This window comes from Lonchura striata, chromosome 10 (assembly GCF_050655825.1).
Source record: "Lonchura striata isolate lonStrDom1 chromosome 10, ASM5065582v1, whole genome shotgun sequence".
Taxonomy (NCBI): domain Eukaryota; kingdom Metazoa; phylum Chordata; class Aves; order Passeriformes; family Estrildidae; genus Lonchura; species Lonchura striata.
The window spans coordinates 7,969,288-7,984,983 of NC_140712.1; the positions used below are offsets into that span (position 1 = coordinate 7,969,288).

The 15,696-nt window shown below is 54.8% G+C and overlaps 1 protein-coding gene across 1 annotated transcript; it reads right to left on the bottom strand.

The window, feature by feature from the left end:
• Positions 1-521: 521 nt before the first annotated feature.
• On the bottom strand, positions 522-14,836 carry LOC110483944 (dual oxidase maturation factor 1). The gene is made up of 7 exons (XM_021554222.3): positions 14,714-14,836; positions 6,066-6,236; positions 5,142-5,199; positions 4,486-4,620; positions 4,102-4,315; positions 1,480-1,694; positions 522-872 (listed from the first exon to the last, which is right to left on the bottom strand). The coding sequence occupies exons 2-7, from the start codon at positions 6,210-6,212 to the stop codon at positions 664-666; spliced, it is 978 nt and encodes a 325-aa protein (XP_021409897.3). The 5' UTR covers positions 6,213-6,236; positions 14,714-14,836; the 3' UTR covers positions 522-663.
• Positions 14,837-15,696: the final 860 nt, after the last annotated feature.

Genomic DNA, 15,696 nt, shown 5'->3' on the forward strand with positions numbered 1-15,696 from the left:
GCCTCCTTCCCATGGGGACAAATGTCTCCTTGGCCCATTTCAAAGTCACCCACTAAGAAACCTTTGCCATGAGTAACCCAGGAGGAGCCCAGACTGGAGGTGCTGCTCACCTCTCCCTAATTGGTTATAGCTGATCTCCAAGGCACTGTTGCACCTCCTTTCCCACCTCCTCCTCCTCCCCTCCTTCCCTCCTGGTCTGGTACCTCCAGGATCCTGCTAAATTGTGTTCCTCTTTGCAATCCTGCTCTTCACCTCAGACTAAGAGGAGGAGTTGGTACAGCTCCCGCTGCACTTCCCGACTGCTGATGGGAAGAGCATCCAAGGGCAGGGGGAATTTTTGAGGGTCTTCAGGGTGAGAGGGCTCTCGTGGGCTCTACTTCTCCTTTGGCTCATAACCATGAGTCTGCAGTTACTTGCTTTCTCTCCAGTTTGTTCTGATTTAATATCTGTATCCTGGGGAAGACTCAGGGTTTGTTGGGATGGACCCAGGAGAAGGGCAGTAAAACAGAAAAAACCAAACCAACAAAAACTGTTGTATTTGAGACACTTTTTCAGATCTGGATATTCTCATCACTTGGTTCTTGTCACATTTCACGTGGGCTCCTAGAGAATTCAGTGCATTCAGGGGCAGGATCTGCAGGCTTGCCCTGCCTCCCCTGTGCCTCAGAGCTGGGTGGCTGTCCCGTGGCAGAGCTCCCCGAGGGGCACCATAAGCCCATCCTGTGCAGAGCAGCTGGGCTGGGCTGGCAGGCAGGACTTGTCCCACAGCTCCTCTTCGCTGCTCTTGTCCAGGCTGAAGATGAGCTTCAGCTTCTCTGGCTGCAGGGAGTTGAGGATGATGATGCCCAGCCCCAGGAGCAGGCTCAGCAGCCCTGCAGAGATACACAGGGACACCACTGCAGGAGCTCTGCTGGCTCCCAGCTGCACACCAGGGACCTGTGGCATCACCCAGCAGGCAGGCAAAGGTCTTGGTTTCTCTTTCCCCAACTCAATTCTGCCATCACTTTGGGCTCCCCAGTACAAAACAGAGGTCAGTGAACTGGGGCAGAGAGTTGGGAGAGCTGGAGCCCACCGTGCACAGGGAAAGGCTGGAGGACCTGGGTTTGTTTAGCCTGAAGAGGAGGAGTGCCCAGGGAAAATGAGTTACCACCTGCTACAGGAAAAGGGCTGGTCTCCCTGGAGGTGATGTTGTAACATGGGGAATTCTGGTTTGATCAAAGGAAATAATTGCTGCTCAGAAGTGGAGCAGGTCCTGAAAGGCAGAGGGAATCTCTATCCAGCAGCTAACTTCAAACATTCAATTCTCTTGACTGTTCATCTCTTTCTCTCCCCACCTTGATAATTCTTATCTAAAATCTTCTAACCTAAAATGATCCTTTTCTGTGACCAGCCATGGAGAAAGAAGGGATGAGGTGCTGTTGGGCCATCACCTCTGTAGGGATGGAGAGGGAATTCCCCAGAAGCCAGCTGAGCACTCACCTGTTGCTAATGCCAGCCAAAAGGATTCACCATAGTCTGTTCTCAAGGAAACTGGGCCGAACTGGATGGGGCACCTCAGGGTGTTCCTCACGGTGGAGAAGAGGAGCAGTGAGCAGAGGATCAGAGTGGCAGTGAGCAGAAGCATCTGGCCACCATAGAGCAGGATGGACATGGAGAAGAGCAGGATGGAAATGAGCCATGTGCAAAAGGCCAGCCTGCAAAAGGACCACAAAACTGAGCAGAAAACATCAGGCTTGGAGTATCTACTCTGGGTCTCCTCTTCATATCCCAGTGGAGAGATGAAGCCCTGGGCAACCTACTCGCAGGTATCTGGACAGCCTAGGACCTAGAGAGTCCTTTACAACCCAAACAACTGTGCAGTGACATGAGTGGCGGAGCTGTGGGACACATCCTGCAGCAGTGGAGAGGGATCTGCACACCTGGGAATGTTCAATATTGAATTTCCTGAAGCCCCCAAGCACCTTGGTGTGGCCTTGGCATCAGCCCTGCTCTGGGTGTGGGCCTGGAGTAGAAATCCCTGGAGGTTCCTGTGAGAGACTGAAATATTAGTGTTTAATAACTCAAACATTTGGCCATTTGCAGAGGCAGCAGGTGCTCTGCTGGGGCTGGGTTCTCCTCTACGAGGGGGGAAGGAGGGTTTTTTTGGGTGTGTGGTGGTGAGCCCTCTGATGTGTGTAAGACAGAGGAGCCACCCCAGAAGCTCTGGGTTTTGAGGCAGACGAGGGAGAAGGCTGATAAGGAGCAGACCCTGGAGAAGCAGGGTGATGTTTTTATCACGGCAATGTCCTCCCTTACACAACAGGCTCAGCTGAACCACTCCCCGTCCCTTCCCGGGAAGGTCCTGCTCACCCGGGCCGTTGTTTCTGTTCGCACCTCGTTCTGAGGTTTTCATCCCTTCTGAGGAGGCAGAACTGGTTCAACACCAGCGTGAGAGGCAGGGTCATGTCTCAGGAGGGATCACAAACCACCCCAGACCCCCAAAGCACCCCGAGACTCTGAGCCCTTCCCTGATCCAGAGTGCTGCAAAGTGTAAAAGTTCCCCTCTGGGGGAAGGGGCCTGGGTGCTCTCTCAAACCTGAACCAGCGCTGGGCTCTGAGCTCTGTGGGACCCCCACCTCTGACAAGACCAGAGAGGAGGATCCATGGGCCACTGTCTGCTTCCATGGGTCGTATCTTCTTACTTAATCTGTCTCTCCCTCCTCCTAGCTTCCTTTTCTATTTCTTTCTTTGTCTACATCGTATTTCCTGTGACATAAAATCCATACTGTTGGCTTCAGCATATGGTCTCATTTACACCTTAATTTGGGCAGAGGATCTCTCTAATAATCAGATTGTAACTTCTTGCCTGGATTCTTGTGATTGTCCATAACTGGTTACCCCCAGGCAGCACCCACCTGTTCAGAGGGACAATGGCATCAAGGGACACCTTTGTTTGGAGAACTGCACCATTAGCCATGCCCACACCTGATTCAGCACCTGGAGTGCACCCAGCTGCCAGCCCTACCCTGTGCTTGGGGCCTGGATTTAGCTCCCTGGGGAGGCAAGCCTAACAAATTTTTCTGATTCCAAGAAAAAACAAACAAACAAAGAAACAAACAAAAAAAGTTCTCATGAACATTTCTGCTTTGAAATGCAGGAATGTTCGGGTAGGGATAATTATTTTTCCTGAAAATGATAAAGGAGATGGGTACAGGGTCCTGGAACCTACATTCAAGGGGGAATTGCAAGGCTCTCTCTTCGCTGCAGTGCCTTTCCCACCACCTCTGGGACTCGTGGGGGTGCTCTGGGACTCCACAACACACACAAGGGCTCTAAGTTTCATGAGCTCCCTCCTGATGGCCCCTCCTGCTCCTCTCAGGCAGGTCTGTGCTCACTTGGACGTGCAGAGGAGGACCTTTCACAGTGGGTTCCAGCCAGGACTCTTTATCTTGGTCCTTGGGCCCCACAGCTGCAGCTGTTTTCCCTTCAATGAAATTTTGTCAGACTGCAGTTTTGTACATCAAGGCACAGGAGTCTGGGGACGTGGACAAAAGATGCTCCAAGGTCCACAGCCCCTCTGCTCTGGAGCCAGGCTGGGAGAGTTGGAGGTGTTGGGAGAGAAGGTTCTGGGGAGACCTCAGAGCCCCTGCCAGTGCCTGGAAGGGCTCCAAGAGACCTGGAGAGGGGCTTTGAACAAGGGCCTATAGAGACAGGATGAGGAGGAATAACTTCCCACTGCCAGAGGGCAGAGTTAGATGGGATATTGGGAAGGAATTCCTGGCTGGGAGGGTGGGGAGGAATTCCTGGCACAGGCTGCCCAGAGAAGCTGTGGCTGCCCCATCCCTGGAAGTGTTCCAAGCCAGGCTGGATGGGGCTTGGAGCAACCTGGGATAGTGAAAGTGTCCCTGCCCATGGTGGGGGGTTAAAGCAAGATAAGTTTTAAGATCCCATCCAACCCAAACCACTCCATGATTCCACAATTCTATGAATCTATGACAGGCACAGAAGCATGAGAACCCCAGATTCTGCAGAGAGCCGAGGCTTTGGCACGGCCTTGCAGTGACAAGGGCGGCTCCATGAGCTCTGTCTGCTGTGCCTGGGCTGACCCTGGCTGTAACTCACCACAGGGTGAGGGACACGTAGTGGCCGGCGACGCGGTACTGGCCGTGCACGGCGCAGGGGCTCTGCCTGCTGAACTTCTCTGCCACATAGAGGATGGGGCTGGGCAGCCCCTTCTGCAGCCCCTCGCTGTAGCTGCGCTCATAATCCTCTCCAAAGCTCCAGGGAAAGTGCTCGTTGTAGTTGATGGTCTCGTTGATCTGCTCCACTGGGTTTCCTGCGGCAGGGACCAGCTGAGCTCCTGCCGTGCCAGCTCCTGGGCACCGCCAGCCAGCAGCACGGGCACGGCAGGGTCCCAGGAGCCTCCAGACGGAGCAGGGGTCCTGCAGAGCAGCTGCAGAGCTGCTGGGGCCACTGCAGAGTCCCAGCTGGGGACAGCAGACTCACCCCTGAGCGTGACGTTCAGCCCTGCCAGGCCGATGTGCAGCCCGATGTCCGCATTCACCTGGGCATGGCTGAAGGACTTGTAGGAGGTGTTTGCCTGCACCCAGCCAGTCTCCCAGTCCCTGGTGAACTGGACATCTGTGAAGACTTCAGGGGTTAGTTACAGCCTGGCAGCAGGATGTCTGGTGCTGGAAGCACCTGCCAGGATGGTCGCCATGGTCTGAGCATTACCTACCTCATCCCAAATTCAGGACTGGGCTGTTAGTCCCAAGGGGCAGAAGTCCTGTTTGTCCTTCCTCGAGATCTCCCCCAGCCCATGACCCTGAGAGCCCCACTTGGGTTGGTTTCTCCCCAGCCCCAGTGGAGATTCTAACCCTGGGGGCACTGCTTCTCATCTAAACCCCTGCCTGAATTCCCTGGAAGCTGGCGGTGAGTTTTTGGTGACTGCCCTGGATATGACCACCAGTCTTCAGACTGGAGGCAGATGGGTGCCTTCCATGCATTGCTGGGGGACCTCCCATACACAAGACATGTGTCCATCTTCCCCATGAACTCATCCTACGGGCTGGACTTGGCCCTTGACTGATCTATTCACCCTCCCCCACCTTTCCCTTCCGTTTCTGGGGCACCCATGAGCTTCCCCAGGCCCCAGCACTCACTGAGGATCACAGCTCCCATGAAGAGTCCCAGCACTGACCGCAGGAACCAGAAGAGTCGCTGTCAGGGGTGAGCAGAGTGGAGGCACAGGGGTCAGTCAGATTTGTCAGATTTTACCATGGGAACCTCAGCACCAAGCACATCATTTAGAAACGTGAATTGGTGAAAAATAGACCTGTCCCTCCCCTGGGGAGCCACCCCATGTGCTTTGTGGGTGGCTGGCATGGGGTACTCCTGTGGCATCCCTCCTGTGGTGCAGCAAAGGGGAGATCAGGCAGAGGAAGATCAAATGAGCCCATTGGAGAAAGCTGTGATGGCCCTTTTCTTGGGAAGGAAGGTGGAAACATTCCCTCTAACCGTCTCCAGCTGCAATTTCACACTTATCCAAACCTCACATGTTTGGATGTGTTGACAGCTGGCCACAGCTGTAGAACAAAGGAGTGACCAGGCATTTGTAGAGTTTCCCTGAGGGACAGAAGCCCCTCAACCAGCCCTGCTGCAAAACCAAGCACACAGCAAGCACTTGATGTGGCTCACAGCAGGGTCTGTTGGCCACACAGAGCCCAGTGAGCAGTGCTGGGACATGCCCGGAACACACCTCCTTCTTTTATTGAGGTTTCTGGGAAGGTGGGGTGAGATTTTTGAGCCTCACCCTGCTATTCCACTCTGGTGAAAGAATTTCGGCTTGTTCACAGAGAATTCCAGCCAAGATCAGCTCTAGCTGCCTCAGAAGTCTGGGGTGGTGGAGTTTGGTGTTCATGCTGGGATGGGCTGGAGCACACTCAGCCCCATGGCATTCCAGAGATCCCAGAGCTCTGGCCATAGCCCGCGGGCAGCTCAGTCTGTTATGGAGGCTGGGAAGGAGGAGGACTGTGGATGCACAGGCAGGGACCAGAGGTCTGAACTGCCCCTGGCCCTCCACTTACCCCCCTGCCCGGGATCCCTGGCAGGATGATGATGAACGTGGCCAGCATGGAGAGGAATACGGTGACAATGACAGCCCGGGCGGCGTCAAAGGGGAAGCAGGCATTGGCTCCAGGGTAGAAGGGGTAGGAGCCATTCCACAGCGTCATCTTGCTGCCTGGAAAGACCCAAAACTGGCACCCAGAGAGACAGTGGTGAGAAAATCATCTCCACACATCCACTGCTGCCGCGCTCCCGCCCCGGTTCCCTTTGTCTCAGCCCCGGCTAGCTCTCATCCTGGGGCGAGGGCGGGCGATGGAGGCACCCTCCGCCGCTCCCAGCTGGGGTTTGGAGAGTGCCTTTGTGGGTTCCGGGCAGCGCTAGCAAGCCTCGCGGTGGTAAATGAAGAGCGGATCCTGCTGGGGGCTAAGTCCGAGTTTATTGTAGCCCAACGGGGCTAAATATCCTAGAACGGTGCCAGCCAACAAGAACAAGCACAAGGTGCTTGCACTGGCTTATAAACTGTAAGGGAGGGGTATCTAACGACCAATGGGGATAGGGATAGGGGGTGGCTCCGGGATGGGGGGATATGGTGGGGTCCAATGGGGGAAGGATATGGGGGGAGCCCCAGGTCCTCGCCCAATCACCCGGTGCCCTGAGTAGAAGCTTCTGGATGGATGGGAAGGGACACCAAGTGATAGACAAGGCACCCGGGGGGGGGTAAAATGCCTCTTTCAGGGTGATGGATAGATACTGGGAAGGCGGGAAGGGCGGACAAGGCGGGAAAACTGGGGATAAACCAAGTTGCACATGGGGGTACAAAGGAATAAACCAATACATAATACAGGGATAATAAAACATATACATAACGCAACTCCACATCTCCTCCTTTTTTTGTTTAAAAAGAAAGAAAGGTGAAGAGGATAAAGTAAGTCTTTAAACGGGGGCTTTACAGTCACTGGGCTCATTTTGAAACTAGATGTTTCCTTTTTCTGGAAATTCTTCTTTTTGAAACCCTTCTTTGTTCAAGGGTTTCAGTTCATCACTATGTTAAAGCTTGTAATAAACACAATGAGTCCCAGCAGCAGCAAAAGTCCTGTTTCTTTAGAAAGCAACTGAAATTAATAGTCGAGGTAGGGGAGGTCTAACTCAAAGGGGAACAGAGAATTTCCGGAGCCAGGGAGGGAAGAGGGGGGACCAGGTGAGGGGGACCTTTTCCGCCGTCGGAGGGCGGCGTACCCAACTTGAGGACTGTTCGGTTTTCTCTTCTGGGTCTTAGGGACATATGGTCTGACGAATTTGGAAGGGACCTATCTCAGGCCTGAGGGCGTGGATACGCAAGCGTACCCCCGTCCCCAGGTGACCAAGTCATAGGGTCCTTCCTGCCGCCAGGTCTCAGGGTTTTTAATGAGAACTGGCGGCTTTTCCCTGACCTTGCTCTGCTCGTAGGAATTAAAGTGCCTCGCGATGGGGGGGTTGAGGCACTCGAAGGAACAGTTTAAGAAATTGATGGTAAAAAGGGCCCGCGCTAACTGAACCTGGGGGGACTCATTTTTAGCTGACGACTGTTGTTGTTTAAGCATCCTTTTGATGCTTTGATGAGTCCTCTCTACCACGGCTTGACCTGTCGGGGAATAGGCGATGCCAGTTTTATGTTCTATTCCCCATTGCTGCAGGAAGCCTGCGAATTCCTTGGATGTGTACCCGGGGGCATTGTCTGTTTTTATCTGTTTTGGGACGCCTAGCATGGAGAAGGCTTGTATCAGGTGTTTCTCTACTTCCTTGGCCTTCTCCCCTGTGTGGGCAGAGGCGAAAACTGCTCCAGAGAAGGTGTCCACGGAGACATGGACGTACTTCATCCTCCCGAAGGAGGGGATATGAGTAACGTCCATCTGCCACACCTCACAGGACCTCAGACCCCTAGGATTAGCCCCTGCGCTCACTGATGGTAGTGGGAGCGACTTACAGGACGGGCATGTGGCCACAATGGCCTTGGCCTGGTCCCGGGTTAGATGGAACTGCCGGACCAGACCAGGCGCATTTTGATGGTAAAGCTGGTGGCTTATTTTGGCTTGCTGGAACTTGTCCGGGAGCGGCGCCAGCTGTGCGGGGGCGGCAGCGAGGGAATCGGCACGGCGATTGCCCTCGGCCAAGAACCCCGGCAGGTCGGTGTGTGACCTGATATGCATCACATAAAACGGTTGCTCTCGGTGGGAGACTAGCCTTATCAGCTTAGAGAGCAACCTGTTAAGGGCATCGTTGGAGACACCTTGCAGGATTGCATCCTGTGCTCTAGACACTACACCTGCTACATAGGCCGAATCAGTTACTAAATTAAAAGGTTCAGAGAACCGCTCAAAAGCTCTAACGACTGCGGCCAACTCAGCTACTTGAGGGGATCCTTCTACTTCAACAACATCTGCCTCCCACTGCTGAGTTTGAGGATCTTTCCAAGTCACTACTGACTTGTGGGACCCTCCGGACGCGTCCGTAAAAACTGTTAGAGCCTTTAAGGGTTTTTTGCTCTGAATTTGTTTTGTTGACAGAGTGAATTGGATTTCGGAATTGAAAATTTTGTGGGCCGGTCTCAAAACAGAAATTTTTCCGGTGTAGCTGTCCAGTGCAAACTGCAATGATTCATTCTCTTGCAGCAGGTGTTCTAACATTGCCTTTGTGAATTGGCCCGATTCTAATTTCAAAGGAATGTGGATGTGATCAAAGTCACACCCCGCCAGCTCCCGAATCCGCGTTCTCGCTTTGCGGATTAGCTCTGCCACCAGCTCTTGTGGCCGTGTCAACCTTTTGGATCGTGAATGACTCAGGAATACCCACTCTATGATGGAGAGTGGGTCCCTTTTGTCCTTATCCTTGCCCTTTCCTAGGGTGTCTGCCCATTGGAAGATGACACCGTGGAGGTGTGGCAGTCTGCCCAATATGATGAATCTGAAGGGCAGGCCCGGATCGTACCTGTGGGCCTGCCTGGCAGACATTGCCTCCTGAACCTTCTGCAAAGCAGCTTTGGCCTCTGGAGTGAGTTCCCTGGGAGAACTAGGCTCTTCCCCCCCTTTCAATAAATTGAAAAGAGGGGCTAGGTCTTCGTTGTTAATACCTAACCAGGGTCTCACCCAGTTTAAAGACCCACACAGCTGCTGCACGTCGGCTAGAGTCCGAATTGAATTTTTTATGGCCAATTTCTGCGGAACAATGGTCCGCTTGTTTATCTCCAAACCCAGGTACTTCCAAGGTGGCATTCTTTGAATCTTATCCTCTCGCAGCTCGAACCCTACAGCAACCAACGCACTGGTTGTCAGTTCAAGCGCGTGTGTAAGTAGATCGCTGTTGGGGGCACAAATAAGAATATCATCCATATAGTGCTGGATGATCACGCCCTCGGTGGCTGCACGCACAGGGGACAGCAATGAAGAGACGTACCACTGGCAAATGCTTGGGCTGACTTTCATGCCTTGGGGAAGAACTTTCCAGTGGTATCTCTCCATTGGGGCTTCTCGGTTGATGGAAGGAACTGAGAAGGCGAACCGTGGTGCGTCATCAGGGTGTAGGGGAATTTGGAAAAAACAATTTTTGATGTCAATGACAGCTAATTCCCAATTTTCTGGTAACATCGTGGGGGACGGCATCCCTGGCTGGAGAGGACCCATGTCTTCTATTACATTGTTGATGGCGCGAAGGTCATGAAGGAGGCGCCACTCGTCTTTGCCAGGTTTTTTCAGGACAAAGACAGGGGAATTCCAGGGGGATGTTGTTTCCTGGATATTCCCTTTGGCAAGTTGCTCCTTCACGAGCTCCCGAAGCGCTTTTAATTTCTGTTTATTGAGCGGCCACTGCTCTACCCACACTGGTGTATCTGTGAGCCAATTAAGTTTCCGGGTAGGACGCTCCTCAGTGACTGTTGCCCGAAAAACCTGGGGGGTCGGGATGTTAATTGTGACCCCCCACTGGGCCATCAGGTCTCTCCCCCATAAGGGTTCTGTGTAATCTAATACGAACGGGCGTAAATAGGCCGATTGTCCGTTCGGCCCCTCAAATTTTACGATGTTTTTTGATTGCTTTGCCAATTGAGAACCCCCTACACCTTGAATTTTCCCTGCCACGTTTTGCAATTCCCAGCGTGACGGCCAATCCCGTTCGGGAATGACTGTTACGTCTGCTCCTGTATCTAGGAGACCGCTTAGGTGTTTGTACTCTCCATCCTTCCGCATATAGCAGGAGAGCTTTGGTCTTTCCTTCCCTATGACTTGGGCCTGGCACACCTGGTAGCTCTTCTTCGCTGACTTTTTCCATAGATCCTCAGGGTGTGCCAGAGGCCCAGATGCTGGAATGGCTTGGGCGATGATTTGGCCCTTGGGAAGGAAGACTGGAGGATGGGGGCAGTGCAGCCACACCACTAATCGCTCGGTGTTCCTGGATGTCAGGGATGGTGCAATAGTGACTTCGAGAGGCGTGAATTTTGTGTCCCCAAGAACGATGTACTTACTGTGGAGGTTCCTCCAGGTTCTTGGGTCCTCTGTGTCGACAGCGATGGAGTGCCAGTCGCTGTCCCTTAGGTGCAGAGCTTCAGTCAGGGCCAACCTATATGGGGAGAAACCAGATACGATGTTAAGTATCGGCTTGGGCTGGTTCGGGCCTCGACCCAGCCAAGCAGTGGGAATGAAATCCACGTCTTCTCTCATATAGGCTGGTTTGTCAGCCATAATCTGGTGTGTCAAGTCCAGTGAAATGTCCTCAGGTGGGCATTGCAGGTAGTTGTCCCTCCCCTCCTCTGATGTTATAGAACCCACCATATTTATGTCCTCGCGCAGGGAGGGACTGCGCTGATGACTCAGTTTTTTTGTTTTCCCCCCGAGTTGGGGGCACTCTTTTCTTGTCGCTGTTGTTTAAACCTAAAAAACTCGTCCCTCAGCGGGCATTGGGAAGCCCAATGTCCCTTCTGCCTACATAGATTGCAGGCCTGATGGTGCTGTTGTCCCCTCGGGGGTGCTCCTGTAGGGCGGCGATCTGGAGAAGGGGTGGTTGGCGGTGTCACGGCTTCAACGAAGGCTACTCTCTTTGTTGGTGGTTTAGGAGTCTCTGGAATGTCTTTAGCAGGAACTGTCACCTTCCTCGCACAGACTTGTAGCATGCTTTGAAGGGTAGGCTCAGGGTCCAGGGGCAGACTGAGGATTGCTTGCCGGCACGCGTCGTTAGCGTTCTGCCTCGCAACTGTGGCAAGCATCCCCTCTCGCAGCCTCTCGTCCGGGACCTGAGCCTCCATCGCGTGATGCAAGCGATCCACGAACGCGACAAAAGGTTCTAGGGATTCCTGCTTTAGGGACAAGAAGTTAATAACCGTACCGCTGGGTCTTAACTTAAAAAACGCCTTTTCTGCTGCCCTAGTGCTGACTTGCAGCGCCTCTCTGGGGATTTTTTCCGCCTGCTTGGTCCCCATTTTCCAATCCCCCTCCCCGCACAAGTGGTCTAGCGATATTACAGCCCCATCCTCATCCCTAGAGCTATCTGCATTGGCCCAGAGGTCAGGTAACACCTCTCTGATCTCCCGCTTCCACTCGGACTCCCAGATGAGGAATTCTCCGTGGGTAATTAAACAGGAGAAGAGAGTTCGCATGTCTGCTGGGACATATTCTTTGGAGGAGAGGGTTGCTTTTAATAAGCCTCGGAAGTATTCGCTTTCCATCCCGAACCCCTTCTTGGCCTTGCAGAGCTCTTTGATGGTCTGCTGGGGGATGGGGGACCACTGTGCAAGGGGCCTACCCCCCTGCCGCGGGGTACAGGTGACAGGTGCGGCCGAGAAGGCAGGTAGGGACTGGGGTGGATCGGGGTTCCCACGCTCCCCCCCCCCGGAACCGAAAGCGTGGGAACTGGAAGTGGGGTTGTGGGAACCAGGGGACGAGGCGTGGTCTGGAGCAGGAGGAGTGGTATGGTGGGGACTCCCCTCCCCGGGGGTGGAGCTGAGGGGTGGGGTGTTGAATAATTCAAGGGAGGGGGAGTTGACGGGGGGTGGAGGAGGGAGGTGGGCGGAGAAATCCGGGGAGCAGAAGGGGTTGGTCTGCCGGAAGGGATTATGGGAGGGGGGAGGACAGGGATCATGGGAAGAAGGAGCACGAGTGGCGGGAAAACCCACGCGGTCACCTCCATCTTGTGTCCTGGGGAAGGGGGAAGAAGGGGAGCCATTTCGTGGGGTTTGGGGATGGAGGATGGGGGATGAGGGATATTCGGGGGTCTGGGATAACTGAAAACGAACGGAGTCTCTACGGGACGGGGCTGTACAGCGCGGGGAAGAAGGGGAACGGGTAGAAGCAGAGACAGTGCCTGCACCGCTCTGCGGGGTGTCTAGGGTATTATCAGAGGGGCCAGAATCTGCCTGCGGGCAATGCCGGGATGCCTGTCTGATAATACCCGACTTCGGGAGAGAGGGAGAGTTTTGCCGCAGTTTTCCCGCAGCGCCCGCCGCAGCCGCAGCCTCGGGAGCAGCGACAGCAGCTGCCCCGCGCTCCGCTGCAGCGGCGAGCGCTGCATCGTACTGCAGCGACCGGGCTGAGGGACAGGGAAGCGGAGTAGGGTTATATGAACTATCCGCCGAACTGGGGATCGGTTTGTTTGCGGCTGGCTGTGGCAGACTTTCGTAGTGATATTTAATTATATCGCGAATTTGGAGAGCCAAATGGGTGAATATGGAGAGAGAGAGATCTGACTGTCGCAGGATCTTCTCTGCTACCTGTTCCCAAAAAGGGGCTTGGTATAATTTAGCTGGCGAAATGTCAGGGAAAGTTTGCGACAACCACTGAACGAATTGTTTTACTTCAGATTTTTTAACCTTAATTCCCCCCACTAAAAGGATACCTACAACTTGGGAATAAATGCTCTTCTGCGGCACGGACAGCCTTGCACCCATGGCTGTTAGGTGTTAAATCGTGCTGCAGCGCCTACGATTGGGAAAACACGAACGAAAAACAAAAGACCACACTTCCGGCTTTGTCGCGGTCCTTAAGCTTCCCGCCCGGAAAGGGAAGCACCAAAAACAGGAATTTTTTCCCCGAACCCCGGGGAAAAAGAAACCCACCAAAAAGGTATCCTTCCCCTAAAACTTAGGGGAAAGGAACCAACCAAAAAAAAGGACCGGGAAAGCCCCAGGGGCCCCTATACTCACAAACCACAGGGGTCCGAGAGGGAAGGGTGGAAAAGAAAAACCAATCGCAGGGCTTCTCCGCGAGAGAATCGACTCTGGAGGTGCTTTCCAGAGTTGCCGATCCTGTCCCCAAGAGTGCCACCCACTAAAACGTGGGTCTGCTCTCGCCGGGGTAGCTGACGGCCAGGAGGACGATTCTTCAGGTCTGCGCGACCCTAAAATCCTCAAACGAGGGTCCAACGCCGCGAAAACGGGGCCGCTCGTTGGGCGCCAGCTGCCGCGCTCCCGCCCCGGTTCCCTTTGTCTCAGCCCCGGCTAGCTCTCATCCTGGGGCGAGGGCGGGCGATGGAGGCACCCTCCGCCGCTCCCAGCTGGGGTTTGGAGAGTGCCTTTGTGGGTTCCGGGCAGCGCTAGCAAGCCTCGCGGTGGTAAATGAAGAGCGGATCCTGCTGGGGGCTAAGTCCGAGTTTATTGTAGCCCAACGGGGCTAAATATCCTAGAACGGTGCCAGCCAACAAGAACAAGCACAAGGTGCTTGCACTGGCTTATAAACTGTAAGGGAGGGGTATCTAACGACCAATGGGGATAGGGATAGGGGGTGGCTCCGGGATGGGGGGATATGGTGGGGTCCAATGGGGGAAGGATATGGGGGGAGCCCCAGGTCCTCGCCCAATCACCCGGTGCCCTGAGTAGAAGCTTCTGGATGGATGGGAAGGGACACCAAGTGATAGACAAGGCACCCGGGGGGGGGTAAAATGCCTCTTTCAGGGTGATGGATAGATACTGGGAAGGCGGGAAGGGCGGACAAGGCGGGAAAACTGGGGATAAACCAAGTTGCACATGGGGGTACAAAGGAATAAACCAATACATAATACAGGGATAATAAAACATATACATAACGCAACTCCACACACTGCAACCAGCCTTCCCCGCAGAACTGTCTCCTGCCCCCTTGCCCGTGCTCTGATTGTCCCTGGCACGGCTGGGTGTGCATCCCTGGGCACTGCAGCCCCACACTGCCCGCGCCCTCGGGCATCTCCCACGGGAGCCCTTCATCTTCCCAGCACAGCCCACAGCAAAGCTGGCTTGGAGCCACCACGGCATCTGCTGCAATACTCAGGTTGTCCCCAAAGAGACATTCACTCCCCTCCTCGGTTCCCCATCCCCAAAATCTTGCCTGTGCTCCCACCCTCCCTAGTTGCAGCAGCCTGGATCGGCGCCCTGGGTGAATCACCGCACAAACACAGGCTGAGCCCCTGCCGAGTTAACTCCTCACCCTCCGAGGGAACGGGAGGAACCCGGAGGGGAGGAGACCCTGCCCGTCCGTGGCCGCGGTGTGCCAGCCCTCAGGAGCCGGCGGGGAGAGCGCTGGCACGCTGCTTGGGAGGCCAAACGCTGCTTTTGCCACAGCACTTGACCAGCTCCCTTTCCTGCTGGGAAAAGGCTGCTCAACACCCCCGGCAACGGGGCTATCCCTGCAGCAGCAGCAGCAGAAACACCCGCACCCCTTCCCCACGCCGAGCCTACCTCCGCTGCAGCCGCGCCCGGGCTGGGAGCCGCGACCTGCCCGGGATGCTCGGGGATGCTCCGGGAAACGCCGGGAAGCGCCGGGATGAGCCGTGGTGCTGCCCGCCCGCCCGCTCGCACTCCTGCCAAGGCTGCGGGCGAGGAGCCAGCCCGGCGAGGAGTCAGGGCTGTGCTGCTCCCGGAGTTTTCCAGAGTGCCCGCCTCCAAAGGCGTTGGATCATCCAGCCGCTCCGGCGCTCCTGCTGCGGGCACAGAGGGCAGCCACGGGCGGGCACAGCCCTGCGAGGGGTTGGCTTCATCTCCCTGACTTTTCTTGGAGAACAGTAAAAAGTTCCAGTTCTGTATGGCATGAAGACCCTGGAGCTGCCAGGGCCCTCTGGATCCTGGTGGGACCAGAGGTCTCCAAAGCCCTGCCGGGTGTTCCCAGCCGAGATCATCGAGGCTGTGCCTACGTGGCTCCTTGATGGCCCTGGCTCCTGACTCCAGCCCTGGGGAGTCTCCCTGAGAGGCTCCTGGCTGAGCTGTTGGGCACCAGGCAAGGTGTCCAGAGGTGCTCCCAGCCCCATCATGCAGAAGATGCTCAGGTTTGTAACCTGGCCAGGGCATGGAGATCTTGGAAATTCAAGCTTTTGGGGTTTGCTCCTCTACTTTGGCATTTCAGCTGGCTGAAGAAGGTTCTATTGATACTCAGAAGGACCAGCCTGGCAGAAACACTCCCCTGACCCATGTTTGGGGTCTTTCCTCTGAAACTGGCACAGCCATAACCTGGACATTTCTTTTCTGCATCCCAGTGAATGGGCTGGCTGGGAACCCACCCCCTTGGTAGAGGAAGGTAAAAACAAGTTTTCACTCACGCCCAACTGGAAATAAAGGCATTTTTTGGGCAAAGACTTTGCCATTTCCCTTCAAATCCCCACCTAGTCTGACCCAGTCTGAACACTGAATCGCTTCCTTGGAGTGGTTTACAAAAACGAAAGGGTGGC

Bases quoted from the DNA above. Each gene is read 5' to 3' on its own strand.
- LOC110483944 (XM_021554222.3), bottom strand. From the start codon at position 6,212: ATGACGCTGTGGAATGGCTCCTACCCCTTCTACCCTGGAGCCAATGCC. The intron at 4,621-5,141 runs GTGAGTGCTGGG...AAGTCTTCACAG, and splicing joins CATGGGAGCTGTGATCCTCA to ATGTCCAGTTCACCAGGGAC. The intron at 1,695-4,101 runs GTGAGTTACAGC...GTCCTTTTGCAG, and splicing joins TACGTGTCCCTCACCCTGTG to GCTGGCCTTTTGCACATGGC.